This window comes from Gallinula chloropus, assembly GCF_964237585.1.
Source record: "Gallinula chloropus genome assembly, chromosome: 3".
Taxonomy (NCBI): Eukaryota; Metazoa; Chordata; class Aves; order Gruiformes; family Rallidae; genus Gallinula; species Gallinula chloropus.
Genome location: NC_140087.1, coordinates 120,676,314 through 120,694,214, shown reverse-complemented (window position 1 = coordinate 120,694,214; position 17,901 = coordinate 120,676,314). Strand labels below are relative to the sequence as shown.

At 42.9% G+C, this 17,901-nt stretch overlaps 1 protein-coding gene across 1 annotated transcript in view; it reads left to right on the top strand.

Annotated features, from left to right (window-relative positions):
* Nucleotides 1-17,901, top strand: part of MSRA (methionine sulfoxide reductase A) — a gene marked incomplete at its 5' end in the record, with an annotated part of 332,571 nt that overhangs the window by 113,369 nt on the left and 201,301 nt on the right. Inside the window, one exon of the mRNA XM_084261893.1 lies at nucleotides 7,715-7,783. Coding sequence (XP_084118019.1) covers nucleotides 7,715-7,783 — 69 coding nt within the window. The remainder of the gene's footprint in view (nucleotides 1-7,714; nucleotides 7,784-17,901) is intronic.

Below are 17,901 nucleotides of genomic sequence, written 5' to 3'. Positions count from 1 at the left end.
CATATAAATAAATACACTGAAATGGAGTTCTGTTTAAGAGATATCTAGTAAGTTTTATGCCTGGAAATGTGAACAACACATTTGTTATTGCCTTTTAATTCCACAGGCCATGTTGCCTAATGGAAGTATCGTTAGATCACTGCTAGTTAATTAAGTGCTGCCTGTAGTCTTCAATATAGTTACTGTGAAAGACATGAGTATTTGAAAAAAAAACCCCATCCCAACAAGTGTCTAGATCATTCTCTGTTGACATATGGTTAAATAACAAAGAATATATTTGTTTGGAAAATACTAATAAGCAATTTTGCTTTCTTTGAACTGAGTTTTCACATCACCTGTGTAGAACTTTTACCAATGGCAGTGAATTCCTTATTTTTACTTCTTAGTCTTCTTTAGCTTCACCTTTCTTCTCTTCAGTGACACTTAGAGACCTTTAACTCATTATGTGTTAAATGGCAATGCTACATCACCAAACTTCCACCATTTTTCTTCTGAACCGTTGCAGTCTTTCACTGGAAATAAAAATTAGATAATTTCTTGTTTACAAGACAGAAAAGAAACCCACTGGCCTTCAATTATGTACTGTATATTGATGGTGCACAGCAGTAAAAAGTGTTATATGGAAAAGCAGTAGGGGATGATCAGGCTTGATAGTCCATGTATCTCGCAGTAGGTTACCAATCATAGCGTGAGGAGCTTTGTCTGAGTGTCTTACTTCTCACAAAGCACTTCACTTGTGCCACGGGTTAGATTTGTTGTTCCATCAGTTTTCAAACTGCTGATCGTTCTGCCTTCTCCTCAAGCAGTAAAACTTTCTTAGCCATCACAGGAGTGATGAATCTGATGTCTTCTCGTTGGAGCATTCATTTTACTGTGGTGTCTCTGGAGTGTACAAACTCTGGTACTGAAATGAAACTCTGGCATTCAGAGGATTTTGAAATAAAAGAACATAGCAGTGGTAGGTTACGGTCAAATGCCATCAGTCTGTCTCCATGTTAGGAGTTTTCAAATGGCTCCTGACATCCCACTTTCAGCTGCTTTGCTTTAGAGAGGTGCACTTGTGTCTGTGGATGACATTCTCCTCTCACGTCCAAAATTTAGGAGGCATTTAAGTAGCTTGTTTATTCAGTGCTGAACATTTTTCTTCCCCTCTCTAATTAGGAGGAAGCAGCCTTTTCCACACAGGCCTGGATCTGAGTTTTAGGCCGCTTTATTGCATCTGTGACAGAAAGGCACTCTACTGCAGGGGTTTAGAAAAGAATAATGATTTATTTCAAACCCACATGCAGGTTCAGTACGTCACTATTGCAGGTTCTGTGGATACAAAGGAGAAATGCACCGTTGCAGGTTAGAAGTATGACTATATGTATCATGGCCACAAGAGATTCATGACGTGCGCTACTGCCAACACAGCAGAGTGAGGAAAGGCAGTATTGCGGCCTGCAAGAGCCCGGTTACTGCCTGCAGGCAAGTCACCGCAGGAGGTTCATGGAGCACTATCGAAGCTCACAAGCCCACTATAAACACCACATGTGTTAGTCAGTCACCTGAGACTGCAGACTTAAAGCACATCAAATATTCGCTTAGCCATCATCTCTTCAGGTTAGGGTTCTCAATACGTTCTCTCAGCCAGCATCCTGGCCAAGGGGGAAGGGTCTCCTCAGAGAGTTGGAGAAGCAGCTCTCCATTCTCAGCCTGAGGGCTTTAGTTTGGTTTTATGTCTTTGATTTATGTTACAGTGGGCAGGACTACACCACCTTCCATATTTGCCATTAGCAGTGTTCCCCTTTCACAGAATCACAGAATTACAAGGTTGGAAAAGACCTTTAAGATCATCAGGTCCAACCCTTCCCATCCTGTGCTAAACCAGATCCCTAAGTACCTCATCTACCCTTTTTTTAAACACACCCAGGGAAGGTGACTCAACCCCCTCCTTGGGCAGCCTATTCCAGGCCCTGACTACTCTTTCAGTAAAATTTTTTTTTTCCTAACACCTAATTAACCATTCCTAACATCTAATTAACCATTCCTTTATTGTATACCTTATGTGTTGCATATCTTTGTATTGCCTGGGCCCATTGAAGCCAAATGCGGACCCTCTGGCTTGCCTTTATCATACTGCTAGGCAGCTGAACAGTGGCTTGATTGGGACTCAGGATGTAGGAATTCAAGGCCCAACCCACATTTTGATTCTTTGAATAACACAGCACTGCCCTGTTTAGTCGGGGCTTACAGGACAACTCAAGTTCGAGCTATCTACACAGTTCCCCATGAGTTGTTTCTGCAGAGATAGGGCCTCAAGGCAATCCAAGGCCAAGTCACTTTTACAACCACCCCAGGAGTCGCCTGGTGCACTGGACATCACCAATACCTGTTTGTGGAATTCTGAGCCAGACAATCCTTACAGCATCCAAAATTTAGTTTAAAATAAATATGGCAACTACACTAAATATGATATGTCATGCTCAGTTAGCACTCTGCAAAGTGACCACCACTGCTTCTCTTGTTTCTTTGGTGCCCATCTTGCAACTCTTATGGTATATATTATGACTTATATACCACTTTTGGAAGTAATAACTGCTGTTCTACAAACATCCTGTATCTCCTGACCTGCTTTCTCTGTTATCTGTCTGAAATTTCCAGCCCCTCAGTGATGAAGCACTGACAGCTGAGTGAATATTTGGTGTATCCAACAGAGAATAATCCTCCACCGTGGTGCTGTGATAGAAAGTGTCAGAAATGTTGTCTAAGGCAAAACAGAAAGGGGAAAGGAGTCATTTGAGCAGTCGTTGCTTTGCTTATGGACACTCCTCCCTTGCCCCATCGCTGCTTATCCCTTTTCTTCCTCCTCTCTCCACGTACCCATCCTGTTTGTGCTGGTAGGAGACAGCCGAGGCTCGTGATAATTGGTTAATCAGCTACTTTCAATTCAATTCCTGGCTGTGCTTACCATGGAAAATTAACAGTCCTTGTGTATAAATATGACCCCTGCTCCTGGCTTAATTTGATTATGGGAGAATCTCGGTTTTCATTGAAAAATAATAACTTTCTGGCTGCTCTGCTAAAACAAGCTTGGATATGTAGTATAAATATTCCCTAAAGGTTTAAAAATCAAAAGATAAATATGAAGAACATATGAATCTCTTACTAATAAAAAATAAACATTCTGCAATCTTTACTGTGTTTGCTTGATATTAAATATATTGAGACCAGAAAATTTCTGATCTTCACTCAGTGCTGGGTCAGCATTCTCTAAAACCCAAATCTTCTTCATTTGGGTCCACAAATAAGAGAACTGATGTTCATTAATGACTCTGGGTATCTTAACTGAGAGCTCCTCTTGGATATATTCAGTTATGCAAAATGCCTTGCACAGACTTTTTCTGCACTGCTGATTTCTTGCTTGGTACGACTTTTACTTTATCTGTACTACTGTGAGAGAGGATTTCACCTATGAGTGACTGGCTGCTCTGCATTAGAGCAGTGCTTTAATTTTGCATATTTAAGAAAGAAGCATAAATCAATCTCTAATAACTGTGAGTTCGATTCTGTTAAAGGTCTGATAAGTGCTATAAATTTTGTGGCAATGACTTTATTAGGAATCCAACTTAACAGCAGTGAGTTTTTATTTAACTTGAGCATTTAATTTCCTCTGGGCTTACAACAGAAGAGTAAATCCGTTTAGAACTTAAGTCAGGCTGGTTTGAAAGGAATGATTTTTTATAAAACTTCCTCATTTGAACATCTGCTGTTAAATTTACCTATTACAGGTGTGATACCATTGACATACATGGAACTGTGAAGATAAATGAAGTGTATACTAATAAATTAAAATGTGCCAGAGAACAGGTCCAGGCACTGGAATATGAATGTCCACACCGTTAAATTGCTAGGATAGGATCTAACATGATTTCAGATAAGTTAATTAACACTCTCTCAAATAGTTTCCAGTTATGACTTGCTTATTTTAATAGTTTACTAGTACAGGCTTTGCCTAATCCATGCGTGGGCAGAATTTTACTTGAAGTTAGTGAATCTTTAGCAAAGGGCAATCGTGGGACTGTGGTAGAAACTACTGAGTGGTGCTGCAAACAGTGATTAATGCCAAAGAAATATTGAGGGTTTGTATAGCAATTTATAATTATCTTTCCATATATTATGCTGTTTCACAGATACAGAGGATCTGTGAAGTATTATTTATATAAAAATCCAGGGAATCCAAGGAGCAAGGGCTGGGCACTGCAGCTATCTAGAGCAGAGTTTGCCTGAATCTGACATTGAATGTCAAAGCCTCCAGGATATGTGTTGCTTTCAGCAACTGTACCGGTTCTGTTCAGCAGGGAGCAAAGTATGTGTAAGGTACCTCTCAGGTTTGGTTTGAAAAATAGTAGAGAGAGTTGTTGTAGTTGAGGATGGAGCAGCATCCGACAGTTTTGAGAGGAAGTTGCCCGTTCATTGTGAATTTATGTTTGTGAAAGTGCTGACAGTTTGAATCTCAATAACACAGAAATAAAAAAGAACTCCTTGCCAGTTGGCTTTCTGTGGAAACCCTGAGGATCAAGAAGAAAACATAAACCCATTAATCATAGAATCATAGAATCTGTAAAGTAGAAGGGGACTTTAAAGGTCATCTAGTCCAACGCTCTACAGTAAGCAGGGACATCTTCACTAGATCAGGTTGCTCAGAGCCCCATCAAGCCTGAACTTGAGTGTCTCCAAGGATGGGGCCTCCACTGTGTCTCTGGACAACCTGTTCCAATGATCCACCACCCTCATATTGAACAACTTTTTCCTAACACCCAACCTAAATCTCCCCTTTTCCAGTTTAAACCATTACCCCTTGTAATGCGCATTGGTGGCTCATCTCCAGCTTCTCATCCACAAGTACTCCCAAAGCCTTTTCCTCAGGGCTGCTTTCAATGTCCTCCCAATTCTCCTTTGCCAAGTGTCTGAATGCTGTGATAATCCACTGAAGGATTAACCCTGTAAGTATCAACAGTAATAGGGAGATATGTGGTGTCTTCACCACGAGGAAGTTAACTCCTCATTGCCAGATCACAGATAATCTCTCTGTGTCTCTCTAAGAATAAGTTTTATCTTAGTTACTGTAAACCCATGAGCTGGGAATGATGAAGACCTTGCAACAGTCATTTATTCTGTCTGTTGGCAAATGACAGAGAAAGACCTTTATTTTTTTTTTTCTGATTCCATGGGACCAAAGTATTTCTGGAGCTACTGAATCCAGTTGGTAGGTGAGAATTAAAGCTTACATTTTCACAAGAAAAGCTGTTCGGTAAAGAGCCAGAAACTACAATGTAATTTCAACAGTGTACTCATTGAAAGGCTCTTTATACTTCCCAAGGATGAATCTATGTTTTCAAAATTCCATTTAAATTTTGTTTATTTTTTTTCTATTTAGTGCATCCAGACACAGGACGGAGAACACTGGAAAAATTGTAAAGCAATGTGTGAATGACAGGGAAATTAATTATCTACCATCTTTGCAGCAGAAGTGTGAAGCCATTGGAGAAAAAAAAACTTGAGAATGCTGAAAATATTCTTTTCATTTAAGACCATCTTACCTCTAAAAGTTTAATTCTAATATATTGGAAGCCTCACCATTTGAAATGATAACTACTTCATACATCATGTATGTCATTCACTCTTTAGATTAAGGCTGCTATCAGGCAGGGTTAGTTTATTTGATCTTGCATGATGTTTCATGATTTTTCTGATTGTTCACTCATCTCAGATGGCTGTAGATCATGATAGTAATACAAGCTACAGCTAACAAGGTTAAAACCTTGTATGGCACTGGTCATATTACTCCCACCCTGGAACCTCCCAACAATTTTCTTTCCTAAAGCCCCTCTCTCAGCTTGTGTGGCACAAGGCATTCAATCTTCCTAAATGCAAACAATTGACTTCATGCCACCTCTTGCTCCAATTGCAGATAACCCTGATTTTTTCCCTTCACATTGACTGTTGATAAATGTTTGATGCCATATGGGATTAGTACTATGCTATGCCTCCCTGCTAATGAAAAATACTGCTTTCAGAGAATTCTCAAGGCAATCACCTGTTCTTAAAGCAACCTGTTATATTCCTCACCAGGTTCTGTACTACAGGAAGTAAAGTAATGCAAATACTGAGAAAAATCTCTTGGCTTTCTCCCTGGAAAGTATTTTGTGAACAGAAACCTGTATTTTGTGTTCAGGCAATTTCTTTCCACTGTTGTTGACAATGAGTCTTAGTAGACCAAGAAATGAATGTAGGCATGCCAGTGAAAAGGATAAGGAATATTCTGTTGTGGATCCATATATTTTATTTTATTTGGAGTTTGGAGAGCTCATTTCCAGGTTATGCATACAACACTTCCAGGTTATATATACAACCCTGATTATGCAATAGTGATAAGCCTATATTATCACAAAGAGTAGAATTTTCCTTATACTCAGAAAAGTACATTGGGATGTGAAGAATATATTATTTAGTTTGGAAACCAAGCAGTTTCTAGCCCCTGGGAGCTATCTTGTCACTGAGGGAGTAAAGCCAGGCTTCTACTATTTTATTGCATAGAAATCATCCCTGTGAGCAGCAGCGATGCCATGATATTGCACTTTTCTATGTGCTTTGTGTTCTTTGAGATTGAAAGTCTCAGTCTTGATTTGGATTTTATGCAAATGCTTTGTATAGTTGTTCTGTTTTATATCCTCCTGTATACCTGCACAAGGATACATAGTTTAGTCTTAAGGTGCAGCTTGTTGTAGTTGTAGCTCATCTGTCTGCTTCCATAGTTCAGATTTCCCAAACTCCATCTGCTCTCTAGAGAACAGGGTCTTTGATGTGAGAGTGAGTAGCCACAGTGGCTCAAAAGGACCATTTAACTAAAGTAGATGGGGAGCTTTGGGAGATGGTTTAGTGGTTTGGTGGTGTAGGTCTGATGGTTGGACTTGACGATCTTGAAGGTCTTTTATATGACTCTATGAGTGAGGTTGACCCTGGAAAAAGAGGAGGTGGGAGGAAGGTGGTGTTTTCATTTATCTTTGTTTCTTGCTGTCCAAACACATTTTAATGGGCAATAAATTTAGTTTCCCCCAAATTGAGTCTGGTCTGCCCATGATGATAACTGGTAAAGGATCTCCATGAATTTTTACCTCGATCCACAAGCTTTTCCATCTTGTTTTCTCCTCCAAGTCCTCTTGATGAGGGGACAGAAAGTGGCCGTGTGGGCGTCTGGCAGCCAACCAAGGTCAACTCCCTGACTGGTGCAGAAAATACACATATTTTCTGCTTGATTGTATAAAAAAGCTTGTGGTTGAGCACCAACACATCCTAACAGCAACAGACAATTATGACTTCCCTGCTTCTTCTGCTTGCATGAGAAAGTTGCTTTCAGGAGTGCTCCAACCTTGACAGCGCTCCGACTTTAACAGTGATTGCTACTGTATATTGCTCTGTGTGTTTGTGCCATGGTAGTATCAGTTGCCTTGTCTTAACCACTAAACTGAAATGCATTTCCAGTTTATGTCCTGGGACTTGGGGAGGTGGGAGTCTATTTTTGAAAAATAGACTCAGAGAATGGGAATTTCCACGTATTAGTGAACTGCACAGGTCAGCTTCATAAATCAGATGTAAAGTTTCAATAGAACTGCAGGAAAAAATATGCAAAACATATATTCTATTACATTTTGACTTTTTTTTTCCCTTCCAGATAAACATCATGTCAATGGAAACAGAATGGTAGAACCTTTCCCAGAGGGAACACAGATGGCTGTATTTGGTAAGACATCAATTTTAAAGTAAAAGCTCTAAGCTATAGTGTCACTGCATGCCAAATTTCTTAATTTCAGCCTGAGTCCTTAGAGTTTCAGAATCTGGGCTGCTGTTGCCATGATCTAATCATTACAGTCAGCTGAAGCCACTGATCATTTTGGGGAAAGTCCATACCTCAAAAGGAGGGGCATGGCCATACCATCCTGAGGGACCTGGACAGGCTGCAGAGATGAGGGCCCTGTGAACCCAATGAAGTTCAGTGAGGCCAAGGGCAAAGCTCTGCATATGGGTCGAGGCACCCCAGCACAATGACAGGCTGGGAGGAGAATGGTTGGAGAGCAACCCTGAGGAGAAGGATTTGGGGATGCTGGGGGACATGAAGCTCAAAACGAGTTGGCAATGTGCACTGGCAGCTCAGAAAGCAGCCCTTGTCCTGGGCTGCATCCCCAGCAGCGGGACCAACGGGGAGGGGGGCTGGAAGTAGGTGGTCTTTAAAGTATCTTCCAAACCATTCTGTGATTTTTGTTCCATAAAAATTCCAAAATAGTTGCTTTAAAGTATGATAATTCCTGTAAGATCATTTATTTTCAAAATTCTGAAGATGATCCATGATTCTTCAGACCACAAGTCATTGAAGGAACTGAAACTGTTGGGTAGAAAGCTTTATCTACTGTACTTTCAGAGTTGTTACCATCTTCATGACCCAAACTACTTTCTACTTTACGTTGTGAGTAGTCCTGTAGACTTCATGTCAGGTGCCAACAGAGCTGCAGAGTTGGCCAGCTGTGAATGAGATGTTTAATGTCATTGTATCTATGCCATTTTTATGAAAATATAATTCTTTGAGCCCTTTTGTAAACCTTGAAAAAAAGTGTTTCTCTGGAGAAAGTAATTGCATCCTAAAATAGGCCATAATCATCAGCTTTTTTATAAGGTATGGACTTTGCCCAAATTTGGCAGTCATCAGAGCTGACATTTCAGAATGTGCTAATGTTAGTCCTTAAGGGCAAGCCTATGGAATTTACTAGGGAAGAATAAAGGATATTTGTCTGAAAATTATTCTTAAAACTTATTGTTATGGAGAATGAAAAATTTCCTAACCCTGTTTTGAACTGTAAGATTGAATTGTTTAAAAAGGATATCTTTCTCTATTAACTTCTCCAGGATGGTACAAAAGTGCCTTAGGAAATTTATTATATCCTATTAAATGTTTATCTATCTGAGATGTTGAAGTAAATATTAAATTACTACTTGATACACCTGCTATATCATCTAGCCTGATGCACTTCTAAATCATAATAAGTGCAGGTCATGTATATAAAGCAGTCATCACTGGGTTTGACCTGGTTTTGGCTTGTTCTGATAACATATATATATATAAATTTTGGCAATTGCAAGGCAATTGGGCAACTGCAAATGGAGGATGTGCCCTGGAAAGCAGAAGCCTTACAGAGTCACCTGGACAGATCAGAGGGCTGGGCAATCACCAACAGCAGGAATTGGGCAATTACCAAGGGCAGGTGCATCAGGGAAGGGACAATCCTGGCTGCACATCCAGCCTGGGAGATCAGATGCTGGAGGCCAGCTGTGCCAAGAGGGATTTGGGGGTCTTGGTTGTCAGCAAGTTACCCACGAGCCAGCAGCGTGCCCAGGCAGCCAGGAGGGCCAACAGCACCCTGGGGTGCATCACACACAGCATGGCCAGGGAGGGGACTGTCCTGCTCTGCACTGCGCTGGGGCGGCCTCACCTCCAGTCCTGGGGGCAGGTTTGGGTGTCACAGGACAAGAGGGACAGGAAACTATTGGAGAGTGTCCAGAGGAGGCAGCGAGGATGGGGAAGGGTCTGGGGGGAAGGCTTACAAGGAGAGGTTGTCCCTGGGGTTGTTCATCCTGGAGAACAGGAGGCTGAGGGGAGATTGTGGGGTCTGTGGCTTCCTGCCAAGGGGGAGTGAAGGGGCAGCACCGATCTCTCTCCTCTCTTTGGGGACCAGGGATAGGACCTGAGGGAACAGTGTGAAGCTGCACCAGGGGAGGTTTAGGCTGGGTGTCAGGAAGAGGTTCTGTGCTGAGAGGGGGGTCAGGCACTGGCACAGGCTCCTCAGGGAAGGGGTCACAGCCCTGAGCTGGGTTTAGGGCAAGGAGTATCTGGACGATGCCCTCAGTGCCATGCTGACTTGGCTGGGCCTGTGTGGAGCCAGGAGCTGGACTAGATGTTCCTTTTGGGTCCCTTCTAGCTCAAGACATTCTATCATTCTATGATTCATGATAAAAGCCCAGTATGATGTAACAGAAAGAATAACTGCAGCCTTCAGTGATGAAATCGGGGATACAGTCAGTATGCATTAGCAGGCAATTTGACACCTGCACGTTGAGACAGGTTCTAAAATACATTTCACATTCTATTGAGTAATTAGACAGAATTTATTAAAAATAGTAACAAAAAGGTGAAACACTGAAATGAACTATCAAAGCAACCAAGAGAATCTGCATGTCGTTACGTCTTTGGATACAGACCAGAACAGTTACTGGGGTGGCAAAGCAGTGGTTTCAGGTGTCTCAGCCCCACCAGACTGCCAGCTGCCAAAGAAGGATGGAGGTCTGCTGTAGTCCTGTGGTGTGAATATCTCAGTAGTCCTAAGGCACTCAGAATGAACTTGTGTCAGGCACCCATTCAGGCCAGATGCTTCTCGAGTTTATCCATCAACAGAAAGCACGTTGTTGATCTCTATAAAGGCAAAAGGAACAGAAATTCTCTTTTATAGATGATACAGTAGATCACATTAGATAATCTAATCATCTCTAGTGATGCTAAAGATTATGAATCTACTTTAAAGGAGAAAGTAGCATTTTCTTGGTTACTGAGCTTAGTGATGTCAATCTGGTCTAATTTTAAAAAGAAGAAAAATAGCATTAATATTTCAAATGCCTGAGGAGCATCTGAAAGTTCTTAGGTAGTAACAGGTTACCTCTCTGTCTGAAATGAATTGTTGATCTTAATCTATTCTCATACAGGGCTGTATTGCCATCTGAAATATTTAGCAATCCTGTGTGCAGCACAAAGGGCTAAGTTATCCATAGGCACTAATTTATTACTCAAAAATGTATCTTTTTAATTGATTATTGCAAAAACCCCATCATATTAAGCATTAATTCTCCTGTGGTTGAAGAGGAGAAATGGTTTGTGGGTGTCACCTTTTAGTTACCATCATGTTTTCTTCAAGTTCTCTTTCGAGTTCCTCTAATCCAGTGTTGTCTTTCTGCCAGTATACCCTGGTCTGTTGGTTCTGGGAACATACAAACATTCTTACAGTGGTGGGATGAGAGGTTGGTTGAGAATTTTTTTTGGAGCTAATACAAATTCCAACTGGAGGCTGGTCATGAGTGGCATCCCCCAGGGCTCAGTCCTGGGTCCAGTTTTGTTCAACATCTTTATCAATGACCTGGATGAAGGGATTGGATGTTCCCTCAGTCAGTTTGCAGATGACACTAAACTGGGAGGAAGTGTTGATCTGCCTGAGGGGAGGGAGGCTCTTCAGAGGGATCTGAACAGACTGGACCCATGAGCTGAGACCAATGGGATGAGGTTTAACAAGGCCAAGTGTAGAGTGCTGCACATAGGACAGAACAACCCCCTGCAGCGCTACAGGCTGGGGGAGAGCAGCTGGAGAGCTGTCAGGCAGAGAAGGACCTGGGGCTGTTGGTTGACTGCAGGCTGAATATGAGCCAGCAGTGTGCCCAGGTGGCCAGGAAAGCCAATGGCATCTTGGCTTGTGTCAAAAATAGTGTGGCCAGTAGGTCTAGGGAGGTGATTGTGCCCCAGTACTCGGCATTGGTGAGGTGGTTTTGGTGGGTGTTGATGTGAGTATTGGTTACACCACTATTGATTGTTCATGATTTGTAAAAGTAATATCCTACATACAGAATTTCATTGGGAGAGTGCAAAATCTTATTAAGCAGCCTACACTGAATCATTCCTGAGGAACACTGTTATATTTCTATCAAGCCTGGTGACTCCCATAATTTTTCAATTGCCCTAGATTTTCCACAAGATTGTGATTGCAAATGTTGGGCTAGGTGGTGAAAACTCCTGCTGCTGCCATCTGTGCTGTGAATAAATGGAAAACCTACATGTTCTTAGGTTTACTATTAGACCTGAAATATAATAGTATACAAACATGACTCTGATGATGATTGTTGTTGTTTGTTGGCATTGGCATCCCATTCTGTTATGTGGTATAGAAAAATGGAGCTGCAGTTCCAAGGGGACAACATTTGCTGGCCCCATGTGAATGGGAGTGAAAGGAAGATCTCAAAGGAGAAAACCATTATCTATGAGTAATTCTTCACAGAATCACAGAATCACAAGGTTGGAAAAGACCTTTGAAGATCATCAAGTCCAACCGTTCCCATCCTAAGCTAAACCAGATCCCTAAGTACCTCATCTACCCTTTTTTAAAACACATCCATGGAAGGTGACTCAGCCCCCTCCCTGGGCAGCCTGTTCCAGGCCCTGACAACTCTTTCAGTAAAATAATATTTTCTAATATCTAATCTAAACCTGCCCTGGCACAGCTTGAGCCCATTGCCCCATGTTCTATCCCCTGTCACCTGGCTGAAGAGACCATCGCCCACCTCTCTGAACCCTCCTGGCAGGGCAGCGGAGGTGGGGAGAAGGTCTCCTCTAAAACTCTTCTTCTCCAAGCTAAACACCCCCAGCTCCCTCAACTGCTTCTCATAGGATTTGCCCTCCAGCCCCCCTTCCCCAGCCTGGTTGCCCTTCTCTGCACTTGCTCCAGGACCTCAATATCCTTCTTATGGTCCTCATCCTATCCATGTTAACTCCTGTTAATAGGAAGTTCTTTGTGTTTTAGAACTCTGTAAGCTAGAGGAAGAAACTATGCTAGTTTGAGCTAGTAGACTTTCTGACATCACCTTAGCAAGAGGGGAACGGCTTCTCACACGTCTTCTCTAGAAACATCAAATAGTCCTTTAATTGAGATTACACTGGAACAAGTAGTTACTAAAAAGTAATCCCTCTTCCTTTAAAAAGACCTACAAAAGCCAAAAATAGTAAATAACTGTATGATTTTGTAGATATCACCTACTGGCAGTGAAATTCCTACAGCTTGGACAGTTTTAGATTCACCATTAAAAAATAACAGTATGAAATGTAACGCTGGCTTGCAAACACCAGTCCTTTCACCTGCTTGCAAAGTGCAGTTAGATTGCATTACACAGCTCCATCTTCTGCAAAACCTCCTTGAAGATGCTCTTCCTAATGCCACGTTATTTACTTCGTGATACGGCTTCTTGTTTTGATGGAAGTACGGGGAGAATGTACACAGGTCATTGTTCCTGCAGCTTTCCCATTCGTAACAGAGCCTCCTGGTATTCAAAAGACTATTTAAATGATCTTGAGATTCTCTGGTTGTCTGTTTTGCATCATTCAGCTACCTAAGATACACCCGTTGTTCATTAGAATGAAGAAATGCATCCTTGTAACTACAATGGTGAAAAAGCTAGATTTCAAGGGTGAGGGTTACTCTTTAATGGAAATGTTTTACTGCTAACCATCCAGTGACCTCTAAATCCAGCTTCAAGCCAATATTGAAGCACTAAGAGTGCAGGAAGTGCACAGACATTGTTCATACCCTCACTGGAGACACTAGAATGCTGTATCAAATATTATTGTTGTGTCTCGAAGTAAAAAGAGAGGTCTGTTCCCAAGTTCAGCTACTGGAAGAGATGAAACTTTAGTCTGTGTGTTTGTGTTATGGATGGTAAGGAAGAGTGTCTTGGTTTTGGCTGGGGAAGAGTTATTTTTCTTCTTAGTAGCTGGTATAGAGCTGGGGTTTGGATTTAGTGCCAGAATAATGTTGAGAACGGACTGATGGTTTAGGTATTGCTAAGTAGTGCTTACACTAAATTGGGGACTTTTGGGGGCTTTTCCTGACCTACCAGTGAGGGGGCTGGGGTTGCATAAGAGGTTGGGAGAGGGCACAGATGGGACAGCTGACTCCAACTGACCAAAGGGATATTCCAGATCATATGACATCATGTTCAGTAGATAAACTAGGGGAGTTGGACAGTGGGGGATAGGACTGCTCAGGAACTGGTTCCAGAGAGACCTCCAAGCGCCTTTCAGTCCCTCAAGGGCCTCCCAGCAGAACCAGAGAGGGGCTGGTGCCAAGGGCAGAGAGGACCAGGGGAACAGCCTTCAGCTGCAGGAGGGCAGCTGGAGAGGGGCTGGGAAGCAGAAATCCTTCCTGGGGTGGGGGGAGGTCCAGAGAAGCTGGGGCTGCCCCTGGATCCCTGGCAGGGTTCAAGGCCAGATTGGATGGGGCTTGGGGCACCCTGGGCTGGGAGGGTGTCCTTGCCATGGCAGGGGGATTGGAACTGGATGGTCTCTAAGGTCCGTTCCAACCCAAACCATTCTCTGAGTCTATGAACTTTCAATAAATTAATATTTCCATCAATACCATTGTAATTCTTTGCATGTTTTAAACACATTTCAATGCATCACTCTGTCACACCCAGAAATAATTCTGGTCAGTGTTTATGAATTTTTAGTGGATTTTTTTCTTCCCAGCTTGCAAGACTCCAGTTTATCCCAGAGCACCTATATATTCACTGTACTTTATATGTACCTTATTTATCCAAGAGCTAACTATCTGCATATGGTGCTTTCATAGCAGGGCTCTTATTTACCTTTAATAAAATCTGGCAATAGTTCATATTTGTAATTATAACACTTTTAAAATATGGGCCTAAACTGTGTTGTATTTGCTTGACATATACTGACTGGTAATGGGATAATTGGTTTCTTGATGTAAACAAAATATAGACAGAAGTAGGATGTTAAGTAACTGATAAGATCTAATTAGAGACGTTTCTGAGTTGGCAGACAGATCCAAGCTTGTTCACCTTCTGCTCTGCACTTAATAGACAACAGCATGTTCTAGTTAATTCTATAGACCCGTGTTATTGTTGTGCTTTGTGTGAGCTATTATGTCCTGTTGTGATTCAGATGTACTCGGTGCATTCCCATAATTCCCACTGCTTCCAAAGGGTATTTAAAACCAGGATTGTCCAATTATCTCCCGGCAGAGCTGAGCGTCTCTTAGCCTTCCATGTGTGTGCAGCATCAGGCAATACCTCAGTGGCTCGTCTGGTTGGAAAGCTGAGCTCCTCAAACAAGACCTGCTCTTTGGTGGTTCAACCCTGTCTAATCATAGAATCCCAGAATCACAGGGGTTGGAAAGGACCTCCAGAGCCCATGGGGTCCAACCCCCTGCCAAAGCAGGGTCCCTAGGACAGGGCACACAGGGTGGTGTCCAGACGGGGCTGGAATCTCTCCAGAGAAGGAGACTCCACACCCCCTGGGCAGCCTGTCCCAGGGCTCCCTCACCCTCACTGGGAAGAAGTTCTTCCCCATGTTGGTGTGGAACTCCCTGTGCTCCAACTTGCAGCCATTATCCCTTGTTCTGTCCCCACAGAGCACTGAAAAGGGGCTGTCCATTCCCCCTGCATCCCATACTTAAGATATTTATAAACATTAATAAGGTCCCCCCTTAGTCTTCTTTTCTCCAGGCTGAACAGCCCCAGCTCACAGCCTTTCCTCATAGGGGAGATGCTCCAGGCCCTTCAGCATCTCTGTAGCCTCTGCTGGACTCTCTCCAGGAGATCCTTGTCCTTTTTATCCCAGGGAGCCCAGCACTGGACACAACACTCCAGGTGGGGCCTGACCAGGGCAGAGCAGAGGGGGAGGATCCCCTCCTGTGACCTGCTGGCCACAATTCTCTTAATGCCCCCCAGGATCCCATTGGCTCTCTCAGCCCCCAGGACACGCTGCTGGCTCATGGCCACCCTGTCACCCACTAGGACCCCAGGTCCTTCTCCGCAGAGCTCTTCTCCAGCAGGTCATCCCCCAGCCTGTACTAATAAAAGGCTTGATCAGAGCAATTTTTCAACTAAAGGAACATAATTCCACTTGAAAGTGGGATGATGTATTTAAGAATGGATCACTCTATATAGAGTTTCTTTTACTCATTCCTGAAACAGCTACTGGTGGTCACATCAGCTAAGAAAATGTGTTAGGAAGCCTTTTGGTCCAGCTCAATTACATTTTTCTGATGAGCTTTGTTCTTTTCACCAGGAAAAGGAAATCACAGGAAATAAAGTTTGGACCCCAAGAGAAATACCCTTTTCTTTTTTTGTAGACAGTAAAAAAAGAACAAGCAATTTTCTCCTGTTGTTCAAAGAAGAGCAAGGAAACTTTAAATCATGCATCATGTCAGAAGGTATTATTATATCTCTATCTGAAGAGAGTATAAGAATTCATGATGTTGGAACAGGTGTGTGTGCTGTGACCCAAATTGTAGGAGAAACATCCACAGTGATGTTACCAGATGTTACAAGGATCATTGTGGAAGAATTGAGAGCCAGAGGGAATGTCTTCCAGAAGGGATTCATGTTTCTCATGCTAATTGTTTTTCTACATCCTGGAAAATGGAAGGAAGTTTACTAACTGGCTGGGTTTGTAAAGCACCAAGGTGTTAATGTCCTGTGTTCACACTGTGGTATAAGAACAATCATGGACCTTACTACACTTCTGGGATGAGAGAATTAAGTCAGTGAAGACACTGAGTAACAAGAGAGGATTGCCTAAAGGGAAGTGCTCTGACACTAAACCAAATCATGTTCCTATTCTCACCTTCACAGTATGTTTGTTAAACTAATATATCCCTTTTCCCCTTTTTAAATCTGACATCCTGACTTATGGCCAGTGCCTTTTTGGTGCCTCTTCTTGAGAACTGAAACACAGCCCAGTTCTCTGCCTCTGCTGTCTGGTCCTGGTTCATCCTCATTGCTGCTCGTCCTAAATATCCTCTTCCTTGTAATTTTGCCTGGCTTTTGAGGCTCTGGTTTGCTGGTCAAAATTTCAGGGGAAGTGTCAGCTCTAGGCAGTTGCCAGGGGATGTTCTCTGTTTAGGATTTAAACATGCAGCAGTACGGGTTAGGGGTGACCTGCTGGAAAGCAGCTCTGTGGAAAAGGACCTGGGAGTGCTGGTGGACAAGAGGTTGATCACAAGCCAGCGATGTGCCCTTGGGCCAAGAAAGCCAACAGGATCCTGGGGGGGATCAAGAAAAGTGTGGGCAGCAGGTCAAGGGAGGTTCTCCTGCCCCTCTGCTCTGCTCTGCTCTGCTCTGCTCTGCTCTGCTCTGCCCTGCCCTGCCCTAGTGAGGCCTCATCTGGAATATTGTGTGTGGTGCTGGGCTCCCCAGTTCAAGGACTGGGAGCTACTGGAGAGGGGACAACAAAGGGCTCTGGAGATGCTAAGGGAACTAGGACATCTGTTTTACAAAGAGAGGCTGAGGCACTTGTGACTTTTTAGAGTGGAGAAGAGAAGATTGAGTGGGGATCTTCTCAATGCTGATAAATACTTGAGGGGTGGGGTCAGGAGGATGGGGTCAGTCTTTTTTCAGTGGTGCCCAGGGACAGGACAAGAGGGCACATACTGGAGCAGAGGAAGTTTCACCTAAGCATGAGGAGGAACATTTTCCCTGTGAGGGTAGCAGATCCCTGGCTCAGGTTGCCCAGAGAGGTTGTGGAGTCTCCATCTCTGGAGATATTCAAACCCTGTGATCCTGGACGCTGCCCTGTGCAGCCTGCTTGAGGTGATCCTGCTCTGGCAGAGGGGTTGGACTGGATGATCTCCAGAGGTCCCTTCCAACCCCGATTATTCTGTGATTCTGTTATTTTAAAAATCTAACCAGAGAAGCCCTGAACTGAACGTTTTCCCCTAAGCCTGTTAAATGAGGTGATAAACACAGAAATAAACATAATTCCAGGACCTTTTAAAAATAAGAATCTTAATATTCAGTTTCTCTTGCCCTATAGCATGTCAGAGGCATTATGCATTAAATGCTGGTGATCAGATCTGATCACCTTGTGCATCCACTTCATGGGAGTGTAAATGGCCAGTTGCAGAGACAGACCCAGATGAATACAAAATGCTTCAGTCTGCTTGGTCTTTGCCAAGGACATTTCCTGACATTTCTAAACACCACTAAAGGACAATAAAATATCCCTAATGCAAAGTGAAAGCTGTCCTTGATCAGCAC